At 46.3% G+C, this 19,858-nt stretch overlaps 2 protein-coding genes across 3 annotated transcripts in view; one reads left to right on the forward strand and one right to left on the reverse strand.

The window, feature by feature from the left end:
- The window catches only part of LOC115774033 (NACHT, LRR and PYD domains-containing protein 12-like), a 196,026-nt gene that overhangs the window by 43,446 nt on the left and 132,722 nt on the right, over window positions 1-19,858 (reverse strand). The window lies entirely within an intron of this gene.
- Window positions 1,431-14,409, forward strand: LOC115774193 (MAP/microtubule affinity-regulating kinase 3-like). Of its 2 annotated transcripts, XM_030721346.1 has the most exons (19): window positions 1,432-1,976; window positions 3,056-3,244; window positions 3,323-3,376; window positions 4,265-4,313; window positions 5,197-5,262; window positions 5,368-5,438; window positions 5,531-5,587; window positions 7,679-7,813; window positions 7,916-8,017; window positions 8,176-8,295; window positions 11,640-11,739; window positions 11,820-11,932; window positions 12,015-12,132; window positions 12,215-12,408; window positions 12,668-12,756; window positions 12,833-13,105; window positions 13,360-13,404; window positions 13,591-13,968; window positions 14,095-14,409. In XM_030721346.1, exons 1-18 carry the CDS (start codon window positions 1,926-1,928, stop codon window positions 13,958-13,960), a joined length of 2,196 nt encoding a protein of 731 aa, XP_030577206.1. In that variant the 5' UTR covers window positions 1,432-1,925; the 3' UTR covers window positions 13,961-13,968; window positions 14,095-14,409. The 2 variants fall into 2 exon arrangements, with proteins under 2 accessions (XP_030577205.1, XP_030577206.1); XM_030721345.1 differs by lacking the exons at window positions 13,591-13,968; window positions 14,095-14,409 and having other exon boundaries at window positions 1,431-1,982; window positions 12,833-13,372.

The following is a 19,858-nucleotide window of genomic DNA, read 5'->3' on the forward strand; positions in this document are numbered from 1 at the left end:
CCAGGAATACAGGGGGGTCATCAGTGACTTTGTCGGCTGGTGTGAGAACAACGCACTCCAAATCAACGCCAGCAAGACGAAGGAGATGATCATAGACTTCAGGAGGAAGCCACCCCCTACAGCACTGGTGAACATCCAGGGAAAGGACATTGAGACAGTGGTCTCCTACAAGTACCTGGGTGTTCATCTCAATAACAAGTTGGACTGGACTACAAACACAGATGTCCTGTATAAGAAGGGCCAGAGTCGACTCCACCTGCTGAGGAGACTGAGGTCCTTTGGTGTCTGCAGGACTCTGTTAAAGACTTTTTATGACTCAGTGGTAGCATCTGCCCTTTTCTACGCAGTGGCCTGCTGGGGGGGTGGATGCACCGAAAGGGACAGGAGCAGGATCGACAAACTGGTGCGGAGGTCTAGCTCTGTGTTGGGATGTCCTCTGGAGTCTGTGATGGTAGTGGGTGAGAGGAGGATGTTAGCAAAGCTGACATCCATCATGGACAACCCCCATCACCCTCTGCATGAGACCGTGGGTGAGCTGAGCAGCTCCTTCAGTCAGAGACTGAAACATCCTCGCTGCAGGAAGGAGCGCTTTCACAGTCATTCATCCCAACAGTAGTTAGACTGTACAACACTTCATAATGTCTTGAGTCACTTGGACACTTTACCTCCACTGCCATCACTTTATCCATACAGTCCAGATACATTTTATTTATTACACTCACCCATATAATGCATACCGTGTATGCTGTGTACCTTACCGGCTACAAATGTATATAATATTTTTGATATCTTTATATAGTGTTTTGACGTGTGTGTATATGTGTGTATATGTAAATGTGGGTATTGACACTGATATATATATTTATGTATATAGTGCTTATGTATATGTGTATAGTTTTTTGCTAGTTTATTTTATTCTATTGAATTTTAGTTTTTAGTTTAGTTATTTGTTCTTACTCATCCTTTTCATTTTTTCTCTGTATTGAGCTGCTGTAATGCACAAATTTCCCCGTCGTGGGATCATTAAAGTTTTATCTTATCTTATCTTATCTTATCTTAAATGTTTCATTTCGTCTAAGTGTATATAATGACTTAAATGATTCAGGGGAACTGGAGAAAAAGCATCTACATTTTACCCTTTATACTTTAGTGGACTAAAACTAAAAACAGTTTGTGTGTGTGTGTACGTAGCTGTCATAATCTTAGTTACAGTATTATCACCCTCGCGCTAAATCTCTCTTAAAACTGATAAAATGAATTTGTGACCGATCAGTCGGTTATTCGGACTTTTCCCGTCTTTACACGGATTCACCCCTGGATAACCTCTTACCGCTGGAGGCCTCCATCCGGATTCTCTGCAGTCACCCTAGCAACAACAAACGCCGCCGGTTTGCCCTGCTAACCAATCCCGTCGCACGCTGTCTCTGACGTCACATCCCGTCAGCGCGCTGGGCTGGGTTAGTCCTCCATCTTGGCTCCGGCTAGGCTAGTGTAGCGGCTAACGGGGAACCTACCCGAAGGGGATGAGGAGACGCTGACCGGACCGAACCGAAGCGGTGCCGCGTTGACCAAACCAACTCCGTATCACCGAACCAGAGGCCAGCAGACGCATCCGGACGGGGTCTGATCCCGCACACACGCACACCCGGTTCTGCCGGGCAGCTAGCAGGCTAGCCGCCAGCAAAGAGGAACTGCTGCTCCGGTTCCGTTTGGGTCGATGTCGGTTACAGACTGCCGGAAAAGAAGCCGTGCCGAGCCTAGCCGGGACAGATAACCCGCCGGGCCTGTAGTCAGGACCGGGGACGGTGATGTTGGGTGGGAACCTGCTCAGTTAAACCCGGGCTCAGGTTCACGCAGGTGTTCTGGAGCGGAGCGGGGGCTTCATGACAGAACCCACCGACCCTCGCTCACTCTGACCCGGGAACATGTCCGCCAGGACCCCGCTGCCCACCGTGAACGAGCGGGACGCCGAGCACGTGAGTGTGAGTGAGCGCGCGCGCGTGTGTGTGCGTCATCAGAGAGTTTGCAAAAGTTAGTAAACAAACCAACAACAATAAGAGGTCTCTATGTTGATGTGCTCTAAACCTGCGTTTATTTGTCCGCTTGTTTACAGTTAAAATCTAAATAAGCTGCTGGAGTGAAGTGACTGCAGTAATCTGAACACTTGTTTGATTGTAGCACACTGACAGCGGTCAGCGGAGCCGGCAGATCCTGGTTCTGCTGCTTTCTGTGGAGACGCCGGTTGTGTGCTGGACTGATGCTGTCATTTTGTCCTTTATGCTGTTGTGTGTTTGTTATGTAGTCCCCCTTGTGTTTCAGAGAAGCTACGACTGCATGTTAAACCAATAAAGGGAAAATAAGGAGGTTAATACTCTGAGACGAGGCTCAGGTGTTTGAAACTTTATAATTAAACAAACTTTACAAGATTAAAGCTGTAAATGTACTAAGAAAACAACACAAATGTATTTATTTGCAATCATTAATTTATGACCCCACACAAATATACTCACTTAAACTTGTAGATTTACCAGGAAAAACACATAAATTCACCTGTTTAAAGTTTACAGGAAAACAAAATCTTGGTGTATTTGCTGACCTGCAGCTGAGAGTGAAGAGGCCGAGATCGGCCGTGTCTCCGATTATTTCAGCAAACACAGTTCCAGGTGAACAAGTGGGATTCTCCACAGCTGCACCACCTGAAGCATTTTTGTGTGGTTGTTTTATAGTGCAGCAAGTGCAGTGATGTCAGCGAGCGCAGTGATGCAGGTTCAGTGATGTCAGTTCTGGGGGAGCGTGGTGTAGAGTCGGTGCTGCAGGTGAAGTCGTGCTGTTAGACTCTGATGAATCCACCTCAGGGTTAAATCCTCTCCTGAGCCCTGCAGCGGTTGTTTGTCACGTTTGTTCTTCATCACCTGTGTTTCCGTCAGATGCGTTAGAGCGTATGTCTCGAGTCCACAGCATGTGGAACATGAACACTTTAACTTCCTTACTTTGAGTTGGGACAGTTTCAGGAACACGTAAATCACTCCGTGATAACTGTGTGCTTCTTCCCCAGCTTGCCTCAGTGGATGACGGGCGCAGCGAGGTGCCGTCCCGCTCCGTTCGCTCCGCACGCTGTAAAATATCCTCGTCGTCCGGTGCAGACGAGTCGCCGCATGTGGGAAACTACCGGTTGCTGAAAACCATCGGAAAGGGAAACTTTGCCAAAGTGAAGCTGGCTCGACACATCCCGACGGGACGGGAGGTGAGATGCATGCCCAGGGGCTGCTGGGAAATACCCCCAACCCAACAGAGTACTGATCACCTGTGTGTGTCTTGACAGGTAGCCATCAAGATCATTGATAAGACCCAGCTGAACCCCAGCAGCCTGCAGAAGGTGAGCACCCATCTCACTGCAGTATTGACCAGTTAAACAGGACAGGAAGTAAGTTCAGTGAGCTCGGGCACTGCGTGGACCCAGACTCATGTGTTGATGAAAGCAGAAATTAGAATTAAGTAATGATAATAATAATAATAATAACTAATAAATAAGGACTGCTTTAGAAATAGTCACATTCATGTGTGTCAGCTGAAGCAGAGAGATGTTTGAGGTTTGTGTGAGCAGGAATGTGAAACAAAGACTCCTGATGCACCGCTGAGACTCACCTGAAGGAATGCAGGTGACCCTGCTGCTGTTCAGTGTGTGACGCGTTCAGCTGGTTTGGAGTCTGTGCTCACCCGAGCCCCGCTCCTCAGAGTCTGTATTCACAGAGCCACAGGAGCTCGCAGCAGGGAGCTCAATCATAACTCATATGAAGAAGAGCACCTTTACTTTTTCAGGCTGATCTGAGATGGTTTGAGATGGAACGACCCTGACGTAGCCTCAGCTGACCGCAGTCGTGTATCTCTGTGCTGTTGAATTCATCAGGAGTCCTTTCTGCAGCTCCTGGGCTTGTGGTGTGGTGAGGCAGCAGAAGGCTGTTTGGTTAAAGTGCTACAAGCAATGATCAGTCGCTCAGATGCTTCTTCTTTCATCACTGAAACAGGAAGTTTCAGGCTTCATTTCTGTTTTTTAACTTATTTCTGCATAAAAATGATTAAAATCCACAACTAATGACCCACAGAAGAGAGCCATAAATGAACAACTCCTGAATAATACTGGACAAAGCCACGGAGCAGCACCGACGGTAAATGTGTCTGTACTGCTCCTTCAGGCCTGTTGGGGGGAGGTGCTTCCTGTTTGTTTCCTTACTGACGGTGTCTGTTTCCTGTCTGTGTGTCTCAGCTCTACAGGGAGGTCCGAATAATGAAGATCTTAAATCACCCCAACATCGGTGAGTAACTCCTCACTTCATCACAACACCTGTCTGAACAGGTAAAGCCATGCGAGAAGTCACAGGCAGCCTGATGCTCAGACGCCATGTTTGTAGTTCTTTAACATTAAACAGATGAAAGTGTGAGCGGTGGAGCCACGCTAGGCTGAGATGTTGTTTAAGAGATTCTGATTGCTGACGTTGGGCGCCCGTCTGCTTTCATCGGGCTGATTCGTGACACCTTCTGTTTAGGAGCTCAGGAGGTAGAGCAGGTCACCTACTGATCGGAAGGTTGGCGGTTCAATTCTGGCTGCTCCAGGCTGCATGCCAAAGTATCCTTGGGCAAGATAATGAATCCCAAGTTGCTCTCCGATGCAAGTGTTGGAGTGTGAATGTGTGTGAATGTTAGACAATAAAAGCACTTAGCTTAGTTTCATATGGACATGCTTGGATGGGTGTGACCCATTCAGACTGCAGCTTCACAGACAGTTTCTGCTCTGAGGGCTTCAGCGGCTCTCTTCACTGGCTGGCGTTAGCTCCACTAATCAGTAGCATCACCAGCGACCGGCTCCAGCTCCACGAAGGACAGAAACTAAAATGTGGTGGCTTCACACAGGATTTAGAAAATGTTAGAGAGGCCAGCCAGAAAACTGCTACACTGAGATCAGGTCAGCTAACATCACTCAGAAGAAAGGCAGCTCAGACGGAGCTGGATTTGATCCAGTGGGCACCGTCAGGAAACCTGCACTGAAACATCAGGTTCAGATGAGATTTAGACCATCACGTTCATACGGGTGAAAAATCACCCGACGTTACTGTTCCGTGTTAAAGAGCTGCAGATCAGCTGATCCTCTTCACACACTGTTCCAACTGATGGATATGTCTCTCCTGTGTTTGTGTGTAGTTAAGCTGTTCGAGGTGATTGAGACAGAGAAGACTCTGTACCTTGTGATGGAGTATGCCAGTGGAGGTCAGTTCTTCATACACTTTAAACCAGTCAGAGTCTGGGGCAGACGTAACCTCTAACGTGTGTGTGTGTGTCTGTGTGTGTGTGTGTGTGTGTGTGTGTATACAGGTGAAGTGTTCGACTACCTTGTAGCTCACGGACGGATGAAGGAGAAGGAGGCTAGAGCTAAATTTAGACAGGTAACACACACTGCTGTTACCATAGAATCACATCAGCAGTACCACCTTCCTATGATACCCCAGTGTTTCAGCATCACTTTGTGTTTCCACAGATTATGTCTGCAGTCCAGTACTGCCATCAGAAGCACATCGTTCACCGAGACCTCAAGGTAACAGCCTTCAGCAGCCATCCTGACGCCTCAGGGCAGTTATTCTGACACCCCCACTGCAGTGGTTTGAATCATATTTATCTCATAGACTCCAATTTGTTCATGTAAATGGGGAGTCTTCTTCACACACTAAGGTTAATTATGGAGTTCCACAGGGTTCTGTGCTAGGACCAATTTTATTTACATTATACATGCTTCCCTTAGGCAGTATTATTAGAAAGCACTGCATCAATTTTCATTGTTATGCAGATGATACTCAGCTTTATTTATCAATGAAGCCAGATGACACACATCAATTAGTTAAACTGCAGGAATGTCTTAAAGACATTAAGGCCTGGATGACCTCTAATTTCCTGCTTCTAAATTCAGATAAAACTACACATCTGTCCCATATTGGCTTCTCTTCATTGGCTCCCTGTTAAATCTAGAATAGAATTTAAAATCCTTCTCCTCACATACAAGGTCTTGAATAATCAGGCACCATCTTATCTCAAAGACCTCATAGTACCATATCACCCCAACAGAGCACTTCTCTCTCAGACTGCTGGCTTACTTGTGGTTCCTAGGATACTTAAGAGTAGAATGGGAGGCAGAGCCTTCAGCTTTCAGGCCCCTCTTCTGTGGAAACAGCTTCCAGCTTGGATTCAGGAGACAGACACCCTCTCTATTTTTAAGATTAGGCTTAAAACTGTCCTTTATGATAAAGCTTATAGTTAGGGCTGGATCAGGTGACCCTGAACCCTCCCTTAATTATGCTGCTATAGGCCTAGGCTGCTGGGGGGTTCCCATGATGCACTCTGTTTTTACCCCACTCTGCATTTAATCATTACTTATTATTAATCTCTGTCTCCCTCCCCTCAGCCCCCCCTCAGCAGGTGACTGCCCCTCCCTGAGCCTGGTTCTGCTGTTTTCTCTGTAATATTGTAGGGTCTTTACCTTACTGTATAAAGCACCTTGTGATTTGATGCTATGTAGATAAAATTGAATTGATTTAAAGGAATAACTTTATTTTAAGGGGTCTCTGGGACAAAAAGTCACCTTCAAATCTGAAAGTGGCTGAAGACGATATTCTTTAAAAGTCTTCTATTTCCTGTTTACAGGTTATCAAACTGAGAATATTGGAAGCAGCTCCTTAGAACTGCATTGTTCCTAACATCCAGCAGGGGGCGAGTGTTCTGGTCTGATTGTATAGAAGTGTCTCCTGCTCAGCTGATGTCTGAGCTCGGTGAACTCTTTCCTGATGAGTTGATGGTCTCAGTCGCTGCTTTCAGATCTCACTGAGTGAAACATGAAGTTCGTTCTGGGGATCATGGTCCTGTTAGTCACAGAGGACCAGGAAGCAGGGGAGGAATTAAGGCGGGGCTAATGTGATGCCCCTCAATGGTCACATCCAGTTTAAGGACACCAAGATGGTGACGGTGAAAATGCTCGAGGCTTCAAGCTGAGCCCGGCGTTATTGCAGTTTATATATTTGTTCAGTTCGGTTTGATTCCAGAGCGTCTCTTTGTCCCACTGCAGGCTTTATTCATTTCACTGCTGGTTTTTATGATAATATAGTTCAGTGTGATGACCTCTCGTCCAAGGTCAGCGCACTGACACGGATCTTACGGCAGTTGTTTCCATCTTTCATATACAGTCTGTAGTTTCACAGAAAAGCCCCAGATTATTTCTGTAAAGCTGCTGTTAAAATTGTCTCGTTGTTGTTATAGTGCACTTGTATTACTACAACATGTAGTTAGAGTAGGGGGCACTCACTCGCTTCTGTTTGTCCTCTCACAGTAAGCTGTAGTAGCTCCATTAGAGTTAGCAGCAGGGACCAAGGAGAAACTAAGGTAGGCTTTATGAGCGAGTGGAGGCCTCTGAACTGACCAGATATCAGTTCCTCTCTCACACACACACACACACACACACACACACACACACAGGCTGAACATTCAGCATGCTGCGTGTGTCGGAGCATCGAGGAGTTCTTAACATGTTTTAGAGAAACAAATCTGTCTGCAGTGGGTTTACGTCACATGTCCCTCTCTGATTGTAGGCAAAAACAGGTGTGCACATGTTCCTAATGAGGCGTTCCTTCTCCTCCTGCAGGCGGAGAACCTTCTCCTGGACGCCGACATGAACATAAAGATCGCAGACTTTGGATTCAGCAACGAGTTCACTGTGGGAGGAAAACTGGACACCTTCTGTGGGTCTCCTCCATACGCTGCACCTGAACTCTTCCAGGTATACACGCAGGTGTCCGTGGCGTATGCGTGGCTTACTGTGAAGCTGCAGAGTACAGAGTGTGTGTATTTGTGATGTATATTGTGCATGTGTTTGTTTCAGGGTAAGAAGTATGACGGTCCGGAGGTGGACGTGTGGAGTCTCGGGGTGATTCTTTACACTCTGGTCAGTGGTTCTCTGCCGTTTGACGGGCAGAACCTGAAGGTGAGGAGCAGGGAGGGTTGAAGATGTCCTGCAGCACCAGGTCATGTTGGTGATGTGTGTGTGTGTGTGTGTGTGTGTGTGTGTGTGTGTGTGTGTGTGTGTGTGTGTGTGTGTGTGTGTGTGTGTGTGTGTGTGTGTGTGTGTGTGTGTGTGTGCAGGAGCTGAGGGAGCGTGTGCTGCGAGGGAAATATCGAATCCCCTTCTACATGTCGACAGACTGCGAGAACCTGCTGAAACGCTTCCTGGTGCTGAACCCGGGCAAGAGAGGAACGCTGGAGGTAAAGTCTGCACGCGATAAACTTTATTGTCACTGTAAGCACAGACAGACAATGAGATTGGGAGCACTGCTGAATTTGGTGCATACAAGCATAAACAGTCATACTATTAGAATAAAAGAGTAATGAAGAAGAATATTTTCTTCCACTACCTCAGCTGTCACAGGGTACACCTGTACAGGTCTCCAGCCTGTCGCAGGGCTAACACAGAGAGACAGACAACCACTCACACCTGTGGGCAGTTTAGATTCACCAGGTAACCTAACCCCACTGACTGTATGTCTGTGGACTGTGGGAGGAAGCCAGAGAACCCACGCAGACACGGGGAGAACAAACTCCATGCAGAAAGGCCCGGCCAGATGGTGGAGTCGAACCCAGGGCCTTCCAGCTGTGAGGCAGCAGAGCTAACCACTGTGCTAAATAAAAACGATAAATAAATAGGTAATAACCCTTTAACAGTAGCATAGGTAGGAAGTGGAATAGATGGCTATAATACAGGTATTTTGACTGTTGTGCTTTGCAGTGCAGGTCGATACTGCACTGGGATCAGCAGTGTTCAGTGACTGCTTCAGGTGTATTGTGGGTTTTGAGTAGCCTGATGGCCCATGGGAAGAAGCTGTTTTTCAGTCTGCTGCTCCTGCATCTTCTTCCAGAGGGGCTGATGAGCCTCTTCTCTCTGGAAAGGCAAGAGCCGGTGATGTCATCAGGCGAGGGAAGAAGGCGGTCAGTGATTTTTCCTGCTGTCCGTACTGCCCTCTGCACCGTGTTGGGCTGCTGTACCACAGAGACTGAGTGGAGTGGCTGACGTCCCTGAGAGCTCTAAGTGGCTTAGAGTGGTATGGAGGGCATCAGCAGTGGATCTGTTTCCCCTCTGTGCAAAGCCAGGAGGAAGGCGGGCTTTGGCATGTTGTGACAGGAGCACTACTGCCGCGTACTCACTCAGACTGTGGATGTGAGTTTTTGTGATGGGGATTCCAGTGGCTGACTTGAGGCGTGGTGGGAATGTGACGTGTGTCGGGAAGGCTGAAGATCTAAGTGAAGACTGCTGAGAGCCGGTGAGCACGGGCTCCATCAGGCCCAGCAGCTTTCTTCATGTTCACAGTCCTGAACACGGCTCACTGCCTGTTCCTGAAGGAGACAATGGAATTCTTTATTTCCTCCACAGTGAGGTCTCTGGGCTGGTGGTCACAGGACTGTTGTGGTTGGTTAGATGTTTTAACCCCTTCCACACCGCATGAGAGTTATCAGAGCGGCATTGCTGCACGCTCTCTGTAGGACTGATTGTGGTTTCTGGACTCTGTGCTTCAAGTTAGAATAAACTCGCCCCAGTGTGTTACATAATGTACAAATTTGGGGTGGACTGTCTTTAAACATGTCTGACTGAGGTCACCAGCAGTTATCTGAGCTCCATCAGGCTGGGCTTGCTGTCGTCTGTTGACAGCATCATAAAGGAGAGGGTTAGCATTCGGTGCACTGCTGTGATGGTCACTATGGTTAGCTCCCTTGGTAGAAAAAAGGGTCTGCAGACGAGTGTCAGGGGAACAGTGGGTGTCTGTGGTCCTATTATCTGTTACACAGCCCATCGCCTCTGTTCTTACCCAAGGATGGTACGGCCCGCTAGCTACACTGTAGCATCCAGGATGAAGTGATGTAGCCACGTCTCTGTGACCATTAACACGCAGCAGTTCTGAATGAAGCGGTCGGTTTCCAGCAGCAGCTCCAGCCGTGTGGACGATGGATCGGGGGTTTGCCAGAAAGATGTTGGTACCGGTTGCTTGAATGGTTGTTTCCTTAGCTGGGCTAGCACAGCTGTTTGACATCCCTGTCATACTGTAAAGAAAAGACCCTACAATAATACAGAGAAAACAAACAGTCCAAACAACCGCCTATGAACAAGCACTTGGTGACAATAGGAGGGTTCAGGGTCACCTGATCCAGCCCTAACTATAAGCTTGATCATAAAGGAAAGTTTTAAGCCTAATCTTAAAAATAGAGAGGGTGTCTGTCTCCTGAATCCAAACTGGGAGCTGGTTCCACAGAAGAGGGGCCTGAAAGCTGAAGGCTCTGCCTCCCATTCTACTCTTAAGTATCCTAGGAACCACAAGTAAGCCAGCAGTCTGCCTACATCCAGTAGGATGTTGTGAGTCTGCCGGAGTGCGCTCGTGACTGCTCGAGTTCGATGTTCATAAGCTTTGTGCGACTTTGCCAGTATACATGACACAAACATAGTACGCAGCATCACTGAGCCTAGGGCTGCTGCATTCATACACACTGCCAGCTTATCTCCTCATCACCTGCACCCAGAGGTAAAGCACTCCATCAGGAATCATTAAAGCAGCGTTCTGGTGTTGAAAGACAGAAACGTGTTGCAGCTAATTGTCTGTTTTTTAATTGAGGATGTGATGATACTGTTTTTATTTGCACGTAAAAATGTCTTTAATTTCATAAACAGATGGAGGAAGCAGGTCTGAACACTGAAATAACTCCTCACAGTCGAGGAAGGTGAAAGGTCAGAGGTGGACGTCCCGGCCTTTGAGGAGCCTGAGCTGGGGCCACATGACCGCACCTGAAGTCTGTAATTATGTGAGCTCACCCACGAGCCCGCTGAGGTCTCGGCTCATCAGAGGCATCCGTCTCATTTGGCTCTGTGATGGACTGGAAGAGCCTGTAACTGGGACCACTGTATATCCGGATCCGTGTCACGCCGTAGATATGATCGCATGAACATCGAGCATGGATGCTTTCAGCTGTGGGGGCTGCTCCCTGTGGTCTGTGTGCCTAATTAGTGTTTTAATGTCACCGGTGTTTGTGGCTGTGGGCACAGACTGTGTCAGTGGGTCATTGCAACATATTCAGAATGATGTACATTTCCTCTTCTCGACATATGGTGATGAAAAAGCCTCAGAGCTCTAGTTTACACACTGATTTTATCCATAATGGACAGTGTGTGCGGTCACTTTGCTCCTGCTCAGGCTCCTTGACTGCTAGTGTGACCTCTGACCTTCCTGCCTCACTCGGCCGCCCTCGAGTCCGACTCTGAAACAAAGTTCTATTTTGAAGAGATAAAGTTACACTTCTGAAATCCTACCAAAATAAAGGCACAAATTTCTGACTGAAGGAACAGTCGCTGCAGTGCCTGTCATTTTGAAAAGTAATAAATAATCAATACAGCAGTAATACAGTTTATAAATACTGACCCTTCAATACATAATCAATTACTGCAGCAATACATCATCAATATGTCATCAATGCTGAACCAACTGACCATCAGTACAGCAGCTGTACAGCTGGGCTTATTGTTTTCACCTGAAGGTCACCTGAATGTTGTGTGGATGTTTCTTCTTCAGCAAATCATGAAGGATCGATGGATCAACAGCAGCTCTGACGAAGAGGAGCTGAAGCCCTTCATCGAGCCGGAGCTGGACATCAGAGACCAACAGAGGATCGGTACACACACACACACGCACACACATACACTCTGACTGTGTGTATTGATCACAGTATTGATCAGTATATTGATCTGTCAGACCTGATGGTGGGGATGGGTTACTCCAGAGAGGCGATCAATGATTCGCTCTCCAAGATGAAGTATGATGACATCACAGCCACCTACCTGCTGCTGGGACGCAAGGCCACTGAGGTGAGAGGTTACCACGGTGACAGCAGGTGAAGTCGGCAGGTGTAGCAGGTGTAACACAGGTGCAACTGCATTTGTGTTGCAGGCGGAGGCGAGCGACTCCTCCCTGCTCAAAGCCCGGCCGTCCAGCAGCAGCCAGTCTCCGGCTCATCTCGCCCCCCTGCGCTCCACCTCCTCCAAACAGAGGAGATACAGCGACCAAGGTACACACCCCCACCCCCACCCTCACCTGGACCAGAACCAAGCTCCGACCCAAGCCACGCTAACCCCTCCTCTCCTCTTTAGTGTGTCCTGTCTCCGTGGCTCCTCCCACTAGGAGTCAGGCCACCGCGTCAGCAGAGGGCGAGGCGAACCCGGAAGGAGGAGGTCAGAACAGGAAGTCCAGTCCTGTGGAGGCGGGGAGTCCTCTGCTGGGGAGCACCAACAACCCCAACTTGGCCAACATCCCTGAAAGGAGGAAGACTTCAGCCACGCCCCCTGTGAGTGCACCTGGGTGGAAGGTAGAGAAGGGTGGATGCAGGTGTGAAGCAGCAGCGCCGCCTGTAGATCAGTTTGTGCAGTGTTTTTTTTTTAAGCTAGGCCCTGCTGTCTGCCTGCTTGGGTCTCAGTTATTGATTATTACTTACTGGGTACTGATTATTTATTGATTATTATCTGAGACACTGAATGGGAACACAGCGACTGTTTCTGGCATGTTCTTGTTGTTCTTCGTATTTCCTGATTGGTTCTGTGTGGCAGGGCGGGTCGTCCAGCATGACGAGGAGGAACACGTATGTGTGCAGCTCCACAGAACGCCACGCTGCAGTCCTCAACGGCAGAGACAGCAGGTACAGTCGCTCAGGTGAGTCGCGATCGCTGATTCATGCACTTCGTCTCTAACAGCCTCTGCTGCCCTCCTCACAGCTCAGTGACCACACCCACCCAGCGGTCAGGGGGCGGAGCTTCCACTCACAGCGTCCGCAGCGGCGCGACCCCTCCCGATCGGCTGCGGTTTCCTCGGGGCACGGCGAGTCGCAGCACATTCCACGGCGGTCAGCTCCGAGAGAGACGCACCGCCACTTACAACGGCCCCCCTGCTTCCCCCACCTTGTCACATGATGCTGCGCCACTCGCCCAATCACGGGCCAGAGGTTCCACCAACCTGTTCTCCAAGCTCACCTCCAAATTCACACGCAGGTATGTCACAGCGAGCCAGGAGCTGTTTTTAGAGAGTGGCTGCAACAGTCTGCTGTACAGATAGGGGGCGGAATAACCTTCACAACCTGCCTCACAGCTGAGTTTAAACGGAACCAGGTCTGAACCCTGTCAGAGACACCAGTGTTTTCTTCCTCTGCTGCAGCTAACTCCGCTTCTCCTCCTCCCTCTTTCTTCCCTTTCCTCCCTCCCTCCCTTCCATCCTTTCTCTCTCCCTTCCGTGTTTCCTGCGGCAGAGGCCGCTCAGAGGTTGAGAGGAACGGCAGAGCTGAAGGGTCCAGGTGAGTCAGACAGGTGTTTCTGGTTGTCATAATTCTCTTTGTTGTGTTTGGAGGGTTGATGATAAACACAGAGGCTGTCCAATCAGAGAGCAGTGTGTTTGTCAGCTGACACAATGAACCGATGATAAATGAGCTGCAGCAGAGAGGCGGGATTCCCCCTGACGCTGTCCGTCTGTCTGTCTGCAGCCGTAACGTGTCATCGGAGCTGAAGGAGGAGCCTGGTTCTCCCGCCGCTCCTCACCTGAAGGACTCGAAGCCTCGCTCGCTGAGGTTCACGTGGAGCATGAAGACCACGTCATCCATGGAGCCTCTCGAGATGATGCGTGAGATCAGGAAGGTCCTCGATGCCAACAGCTGCGACTATGAGCAGCGCGAGCACTTCCTGTTGCTCTGCGTCCACGGAGACGGCCATGCCGACAGCCTCGTCCAATGGGAGATGGAGGTGTGCAAGCTGCCCCGGCTCTCCCTCAACGGAGTCCGCTTCAAAAGGATTTCAGGAACATCCATCGCCTTCAAGAACATCGCCTCCAAGATCGCCAATGAGCTCAAACTGTAGACGCACAGGTACGCAGCGTTATTGGTTATTGATTATTGGGTGCTGATGTCACATGCTGCTCTTATGATGACCTGTTTCTCTCTCTCTCTCTGTACGGGATTTCCCTGACACCCCCCCACCCCCCACCCCCACAGCAGGGGCAGTTCTTCGTCACTGCTCTGAATGAATGGACTGACTGCTGCAAAGCATCATGGGACTCTCATGGGAGTCTACTCAAAGGACGACAAAGGAACTGTACTGGTGTTCTTTAATTTTATTTTGAAAGAACCTAGCCCGCCGGTGTTTCTGCCCTGCCTCCAGAGCCCGGAAGCGGGCGGTGGGCGGGGCCTCGTGGACAGGTTGGTGTTTGTGAATGTAGATATTTTCATTAGTTTTGTACATGTGAGTGGTCAGCTGATGGTCAGCTGCTCCTCAGGTTCACCTGTGTCTCATTAAATACCTTGAACGAAGCTCACCTTTCTGTGTGGAGTCTCTGTGAAGGTACAGGAGCTTGGAGGAGCCACGCCCCTTCTCTCTCTGTGAGCTGAGGTCACATGATGGCCCGGTCCAAAAAGGATTGCAGGATGCAGCCACTTCCTGTCTCCATTTAAAGAAGTGTTTGTTTTCTGCTGCTGTTGCTTTACAAAATAAAAGCTGCAGAAAAACATGAAACTGGAGCATCTGTGGCTGTCGTACAGATGTTTGCAGCTGGTTTGTCTTGAATGTTTTACTGAGGGAGTGTTTCAGACGGGCGCCGACAGAAGCTGGTGGGCGGGGCAGCGGCAGTTAAACTGACAGAAGCAGTTTTATCGTGTTTTTCTTTAAACACTGTCAATTTTATTTATATAGTACACTTAAAAGCAACAGAGTTGACTAAAGTGCTTCACAGGTTTACTGCAGCATAAGCAAAACGGAATCTATAAGACAATAAAATAAATAGAGCTCAACATAAGACATAAAAACAAACAAATATAATAAATACAATACAATAAATATGACTGGGTCATTCTCTGAATTCGGTGCACTTTGCGTCTCCCAGGTTTACCTCAAAGATTTTCATATAAACAACAATATTTCTTTAAAAACAAGAAATGGAAATATCCATGTGTCTTTACAATATAACACACAAATATTTTTTTTAAAAATGTGTTTTAAAAATTTTTATGGATTGTCGAGATATAGAGGTCAGCCAAATGAGCATGTCACCACTGATCAACATTATTCTTTCACTGAATATAAAACAAATAAAAATAGCCACTAACTGCAAGTTATTTCTACTAATATAAAAATTTGCCGGTATTCTTTAACCTAAAAAAAAATATATATATATGACTTATTTATAAAATAGTACTTTTTAATCATGTTCCCCAGTTTTGTTCAACCCCGTAACAGCATACCATTTCCCCCCTTTTTAAAAATAATGGTTCAGCTCAACTTCCTCAGCACCCAGGAAGTGACATCACTCAAGTCTTTTCCCGCTCACACTGTAAAGACTGGTAAGTGTTGGCATACTTTCTTACCTATATTTCATTGTTTTTATCCACAGACTAACATCGTCAAGCTCAACCTTTCAACACTGTTACATGCATAAATGATTTTAATTATTTTTTGGGAAAAAGCAAAGAGTTGTCTTAGAAAAATATATTAATTTCTTGTTTTCCTCATGCCATATGCTGCTTCATACCCTATCTAATGTGGACCTATGGCTATATTTAGCTAAAATCTTCAACCCCGTAACATTCAACCACATAACAAACTCCACTGTTACGGGGTTGAATCATTGTTAAGGGGTTGAGGGTTGGACTGTTCTTAAGTCAGGCAGCCCCTTTTCTCTAACTGTTATTTCATGATTATTTTCAGATTGCGGCTATCAGATGGCTAAATCAAATGCAGAGAGAAAGGTGGATTTTCATGTTCTTATTGATAATTATGGGAATCAAGTTTTGACTTGTACTAGGAGGAAGTTTTACAAGTAATTGCTGGCTAATATGGCCCCATCAGCCTTTTTCCTTTGCAGATTCATAATCTTTGTCAAATTCCCTTCATTTTGATATACTACTTGCTATATTTCAGACATGACTAAATTTTCACATGACCGCGTGACCTTGAAGGTTAAAGGTCAAGATTAAGTGCCAATGCCACAGGCATAATGCAAATGTAATCCCAAATCGAATAGGTACCTGTGCAATTGCTAAGAAAGTGACTGAAAGCCTATTTGAAGATGTACTACATTTTATTTCAAAGTCACAGAATAAAATCAGATTTTTCATTGTTTTACCATTAAAATGAATTAACGACTTGCCCCCAAATTTGCTGGATTCAAATCCCTCTAGAACATGAACCCCTGGTCCGATTTTCAAAAACTAAACTGTTCTGTAATCTGTGTGAACAGTTCTATCAATTTAGCTTAGAATTTAAATCAAACTGACAACTTTCAAAATTTATCCAAGTACCGATTTTCAGTTCAGAGTTTAGTTAATTCTCAATTGCCATTTTTAAGAGCTGACAACAATGCACTTTTTTTTTTACTGCAGATAGCACAGATGGCAGATTCAAGCACATATAAAATTATTTTAATATTAACATTGATAGTTAAGAGTGTAACTGTGTTGTGATGTCGTTACACTGTTAAACTGATTACAGTGAAACAGATTTTGTATACAGCATTTAGTCTTTGCTGTCCTTCATTTTTTTTCTTCTCACAAGACAGATCTGTTCAATCTATATGTGATGTTATTTTAAAACAATGTTAAATATTATATATCTACTGTTATGTTTCTTTCCTCTTGTTTGTTTTAATGAATTAAAGTCAATTTCATCTTGATTAAATGTCATTTATTCAACCCCGTTACAGTGTGTTCAACCCCGTTACAGTGTGTTCAACCCCGTTACTTGATACGTTGTTATACATTTTTTGATAGTAATAACAAATATTAGACTAATGTTTGTTTAACTGTATGCAAAGTTTAGAGGACAAGTAGAAAACATAAAAAAGCCTGATCTAATGTTTATGCTAAAGTGTATTTTCATGATTTATGAAGACTGCTTGTACATTAAGTTGCCATATTCTACTTGACAGTCAAATTATTATTATTTAGAATCAAATAAAATATACTTACAATAAGTTAGTTTACACAAGGGACAGTTGATGACAAAGGAACTGGAAGAATTAGTTTGATTATGTTTTAGAGTCATACTCATACAAGAATAAAACTGTCCCGTTATGGGGTGGAATTTAAAACAACCTAAGGAACAAAGAAATAACTAATAATTTTTGGGATTTCATTTGTAAGGTGGGAAAACATATTTTCTCAGAGGCAGTGGCGGTCCTAGCCTGTTTGGCGCCCTGGGCGAGCATATAATTCAGCGGTTCCTGTTGGCTGTAACCAGGCCAAAACTGTACAGGCATGAATGAATGAACCCGGCTGACTGTCTCGCTCTCACGCCATCACTGCTTCACTCGACTCGCACCCCCGGCTGAGGGGAGAAGGGGGTGGGGCAGCGCTGTGTGTGTAGCGATCAAGTGAAGCAGTGACAGCCCACCTCTGTTCATGCCTGTACAGTTTTGGCCTGGTTACAGCCAACAGGAACCGCTGAATTATAAATTAAAGGCGACTTTTGCTGGCAGTCTCTCGCCAAACCTTTCATCCTCACTGACACTGCCATATCAAGATTAACGCGGAAGTGTATGTACTATTATTAAAAAGTTTTGTGAGATCTCGCAAACTTGCCTCTTTTTTTTTTTTCCCTGTCATGTTTTTTGTTTTTTTTTGTGTCCTTTGCAGGGTTCCATAATTCTAGGCTCAGCAACCGAGAGGCGAGAATCCCCCGCCTGCCCCTTTCCTTCTGTTACAACCTGTCTGACCATTGCAGGAAGCTACATGCACCACACAGCAGGCAGAGGGCGCCCATTACCCCACAAGTGGAGTAGTGAGGTAGGCGCTGCTGTGGCGATCGCAATGTGTTGGGGGGAGGGGGGCGGTCATGCCGCCCTAGATAAAAAGCCGCCCTGGGCGGCTGCCCATGTCGCCCATATCAGAAACCGCCACTGTTCAGAGGTTCACATAGTTCTTTAGTAGTTGCAATGTTCAGAAACACTATTTTTTGAGGTTTATTTTTCAGTAACCTGAGAACCCAAAGTGCACCGAATTCAGAGAATGACCCGACTAATGACAAGCTAAAAACATGAAACACCACAACATAAAACCTGATGGGACTCAAACTGAACGTGAATTAAAAGCCAAAGTAAAAAGGTGAGTTTTTAGAGAGGATTCAAATGACTGAACAGGCTCTGCAGTATGAATGTGCAAAACCCTGATCCTCTCTATGCCTAAAACGAGACCTCGGTTGCACTAAGAGCATCTGGCTGATCTCAGCGCTATTTTAGGGTTATGTAGTTTGAGCTGCTAAATAGCTGGGTGCCGTTCCATTTAAGACTTTAAAAGTAAGTAAAAGAATCTTAAAATCAATACGAGATTGGACAGGGAGCCAGTGTAAACCTGCTAAAACTGGAGTGATGTGTTCATGCTTTCTAGTATCTGTTAAAAGATGTGCAGCAGCATTTTGGACTACCTGCAAACGATGGAGAGATGATCGTTCCAGACCTGAATAGACAGAATTACAGTAGTCCAATCTACAGCTGATGAAATCATGAATAAGGTTTTCAAGGTCCTTTGGAGGAAGGTAGGATTTTGCTTTGCAATTAGCCATAACTGATAAAAACTGCTCTTTACAACTGTGTTCACTTGGTTCTCACATTTAAAGGAACTATCAAAAAACACTCTCAAGGTTTCTAACACTCGAGGAGCAGAAAGAAGCAAAAGGACCAAGGATATCAGCTAACTTATCCACAAGGATACGACTTCCAAACACAATAGATTCTGTCTTGTTTTCATTTAAAGTAAGAAAATTCTGAGTTAGACAGTCTTTGACATCATGAACAGTTAAACAGAGGCTGCAGTGGGACGGAAACATCCACTTTGATAGGGAAATAAATTTGGATATTGTCAGGATAACAATGAAAAGGAATATTATACTTCCTAAAAATCCATCCCAAAGGCAGCATATACAATGAAACAAGACTGGACCCAAAATGGACCCCTGAGGTACACCACAACAAATAGGTGCTGAGGAAGAGTAGTATTCCCCCAGGGCTACAGAAAAAGACCTCTCACTCAAATAAAACTTAAACCACGACAAGACTATGCCTTTAAGACCCACAATGTGTTCGAGTCTAGACAAGAGTGTGCTGTGATCAATGGTGTCAAAGGCAGCATCAAGTCTAAAAGAACCAAAACAGCAGAACAACCTGAGTCAACAGTTAAAAGAAGATCATTAAAAACTCTTAAAAGTGCTGTCTCAGTGCTGTGATGGGTTCTAAACCAGCCTGAAACTCTTCACAGACACCAGTCATAATTAAAAAGGTTTGAAGTTGATTAAGAACAACCTTTTCTAATACTTTGGACATAGTTTAGAAATTGGCCTGTAATTAGAAAGAACATTGGTCTCCAGAGTTTTCTTTTTAATAATAGGCTGCACAACAGCATGTTTGAATGCAGCGGGTACACAGCTGTATTCACCGAGGCGGAAATGTCGGTTTGTGGTGTTCCTAACACATCACACACATCTGTGCACATCTGTGCGACACCGCAGCACAGCTGCAGGTCTGGCCTGGATCGACCTGATGTCAGGTGTGTCCTGATATTTGGGTCACAGCACCCTTCCTGTAACCTACAGGAGTCTGTGGTTTTAGCCCACGTGACAGTGTCATAACTGAGGAGCCAGATGAGGCTGCAGTCCGACTTCAGTGTTTTCAGGTCCTTTCTGAGCGCCTGGGCTTCAGGTGCTGCTCTCCACGGAGACCGTGCTGAGGTGAGTGTTTCAGGAAGTGATATCTTACCTGGATAACCACGGCTGAGA

This window comes from Archocentrus centrarchus, chromosome 24, assembly GCF_007364275.1.
Source record: "Archocentrus centrarchus isolate MPI-CPG fArcCen1 chromosome 24, fArcCen1, whole genome shotgun sequence".
Taxonomy (NCBI): domain Eukaryota; kingdom Metazoa; phylum Chordata; class Actinopteri; order Cichliformes; family Cichlidae; genus Archocentrus; species Archocentrus centrarchus.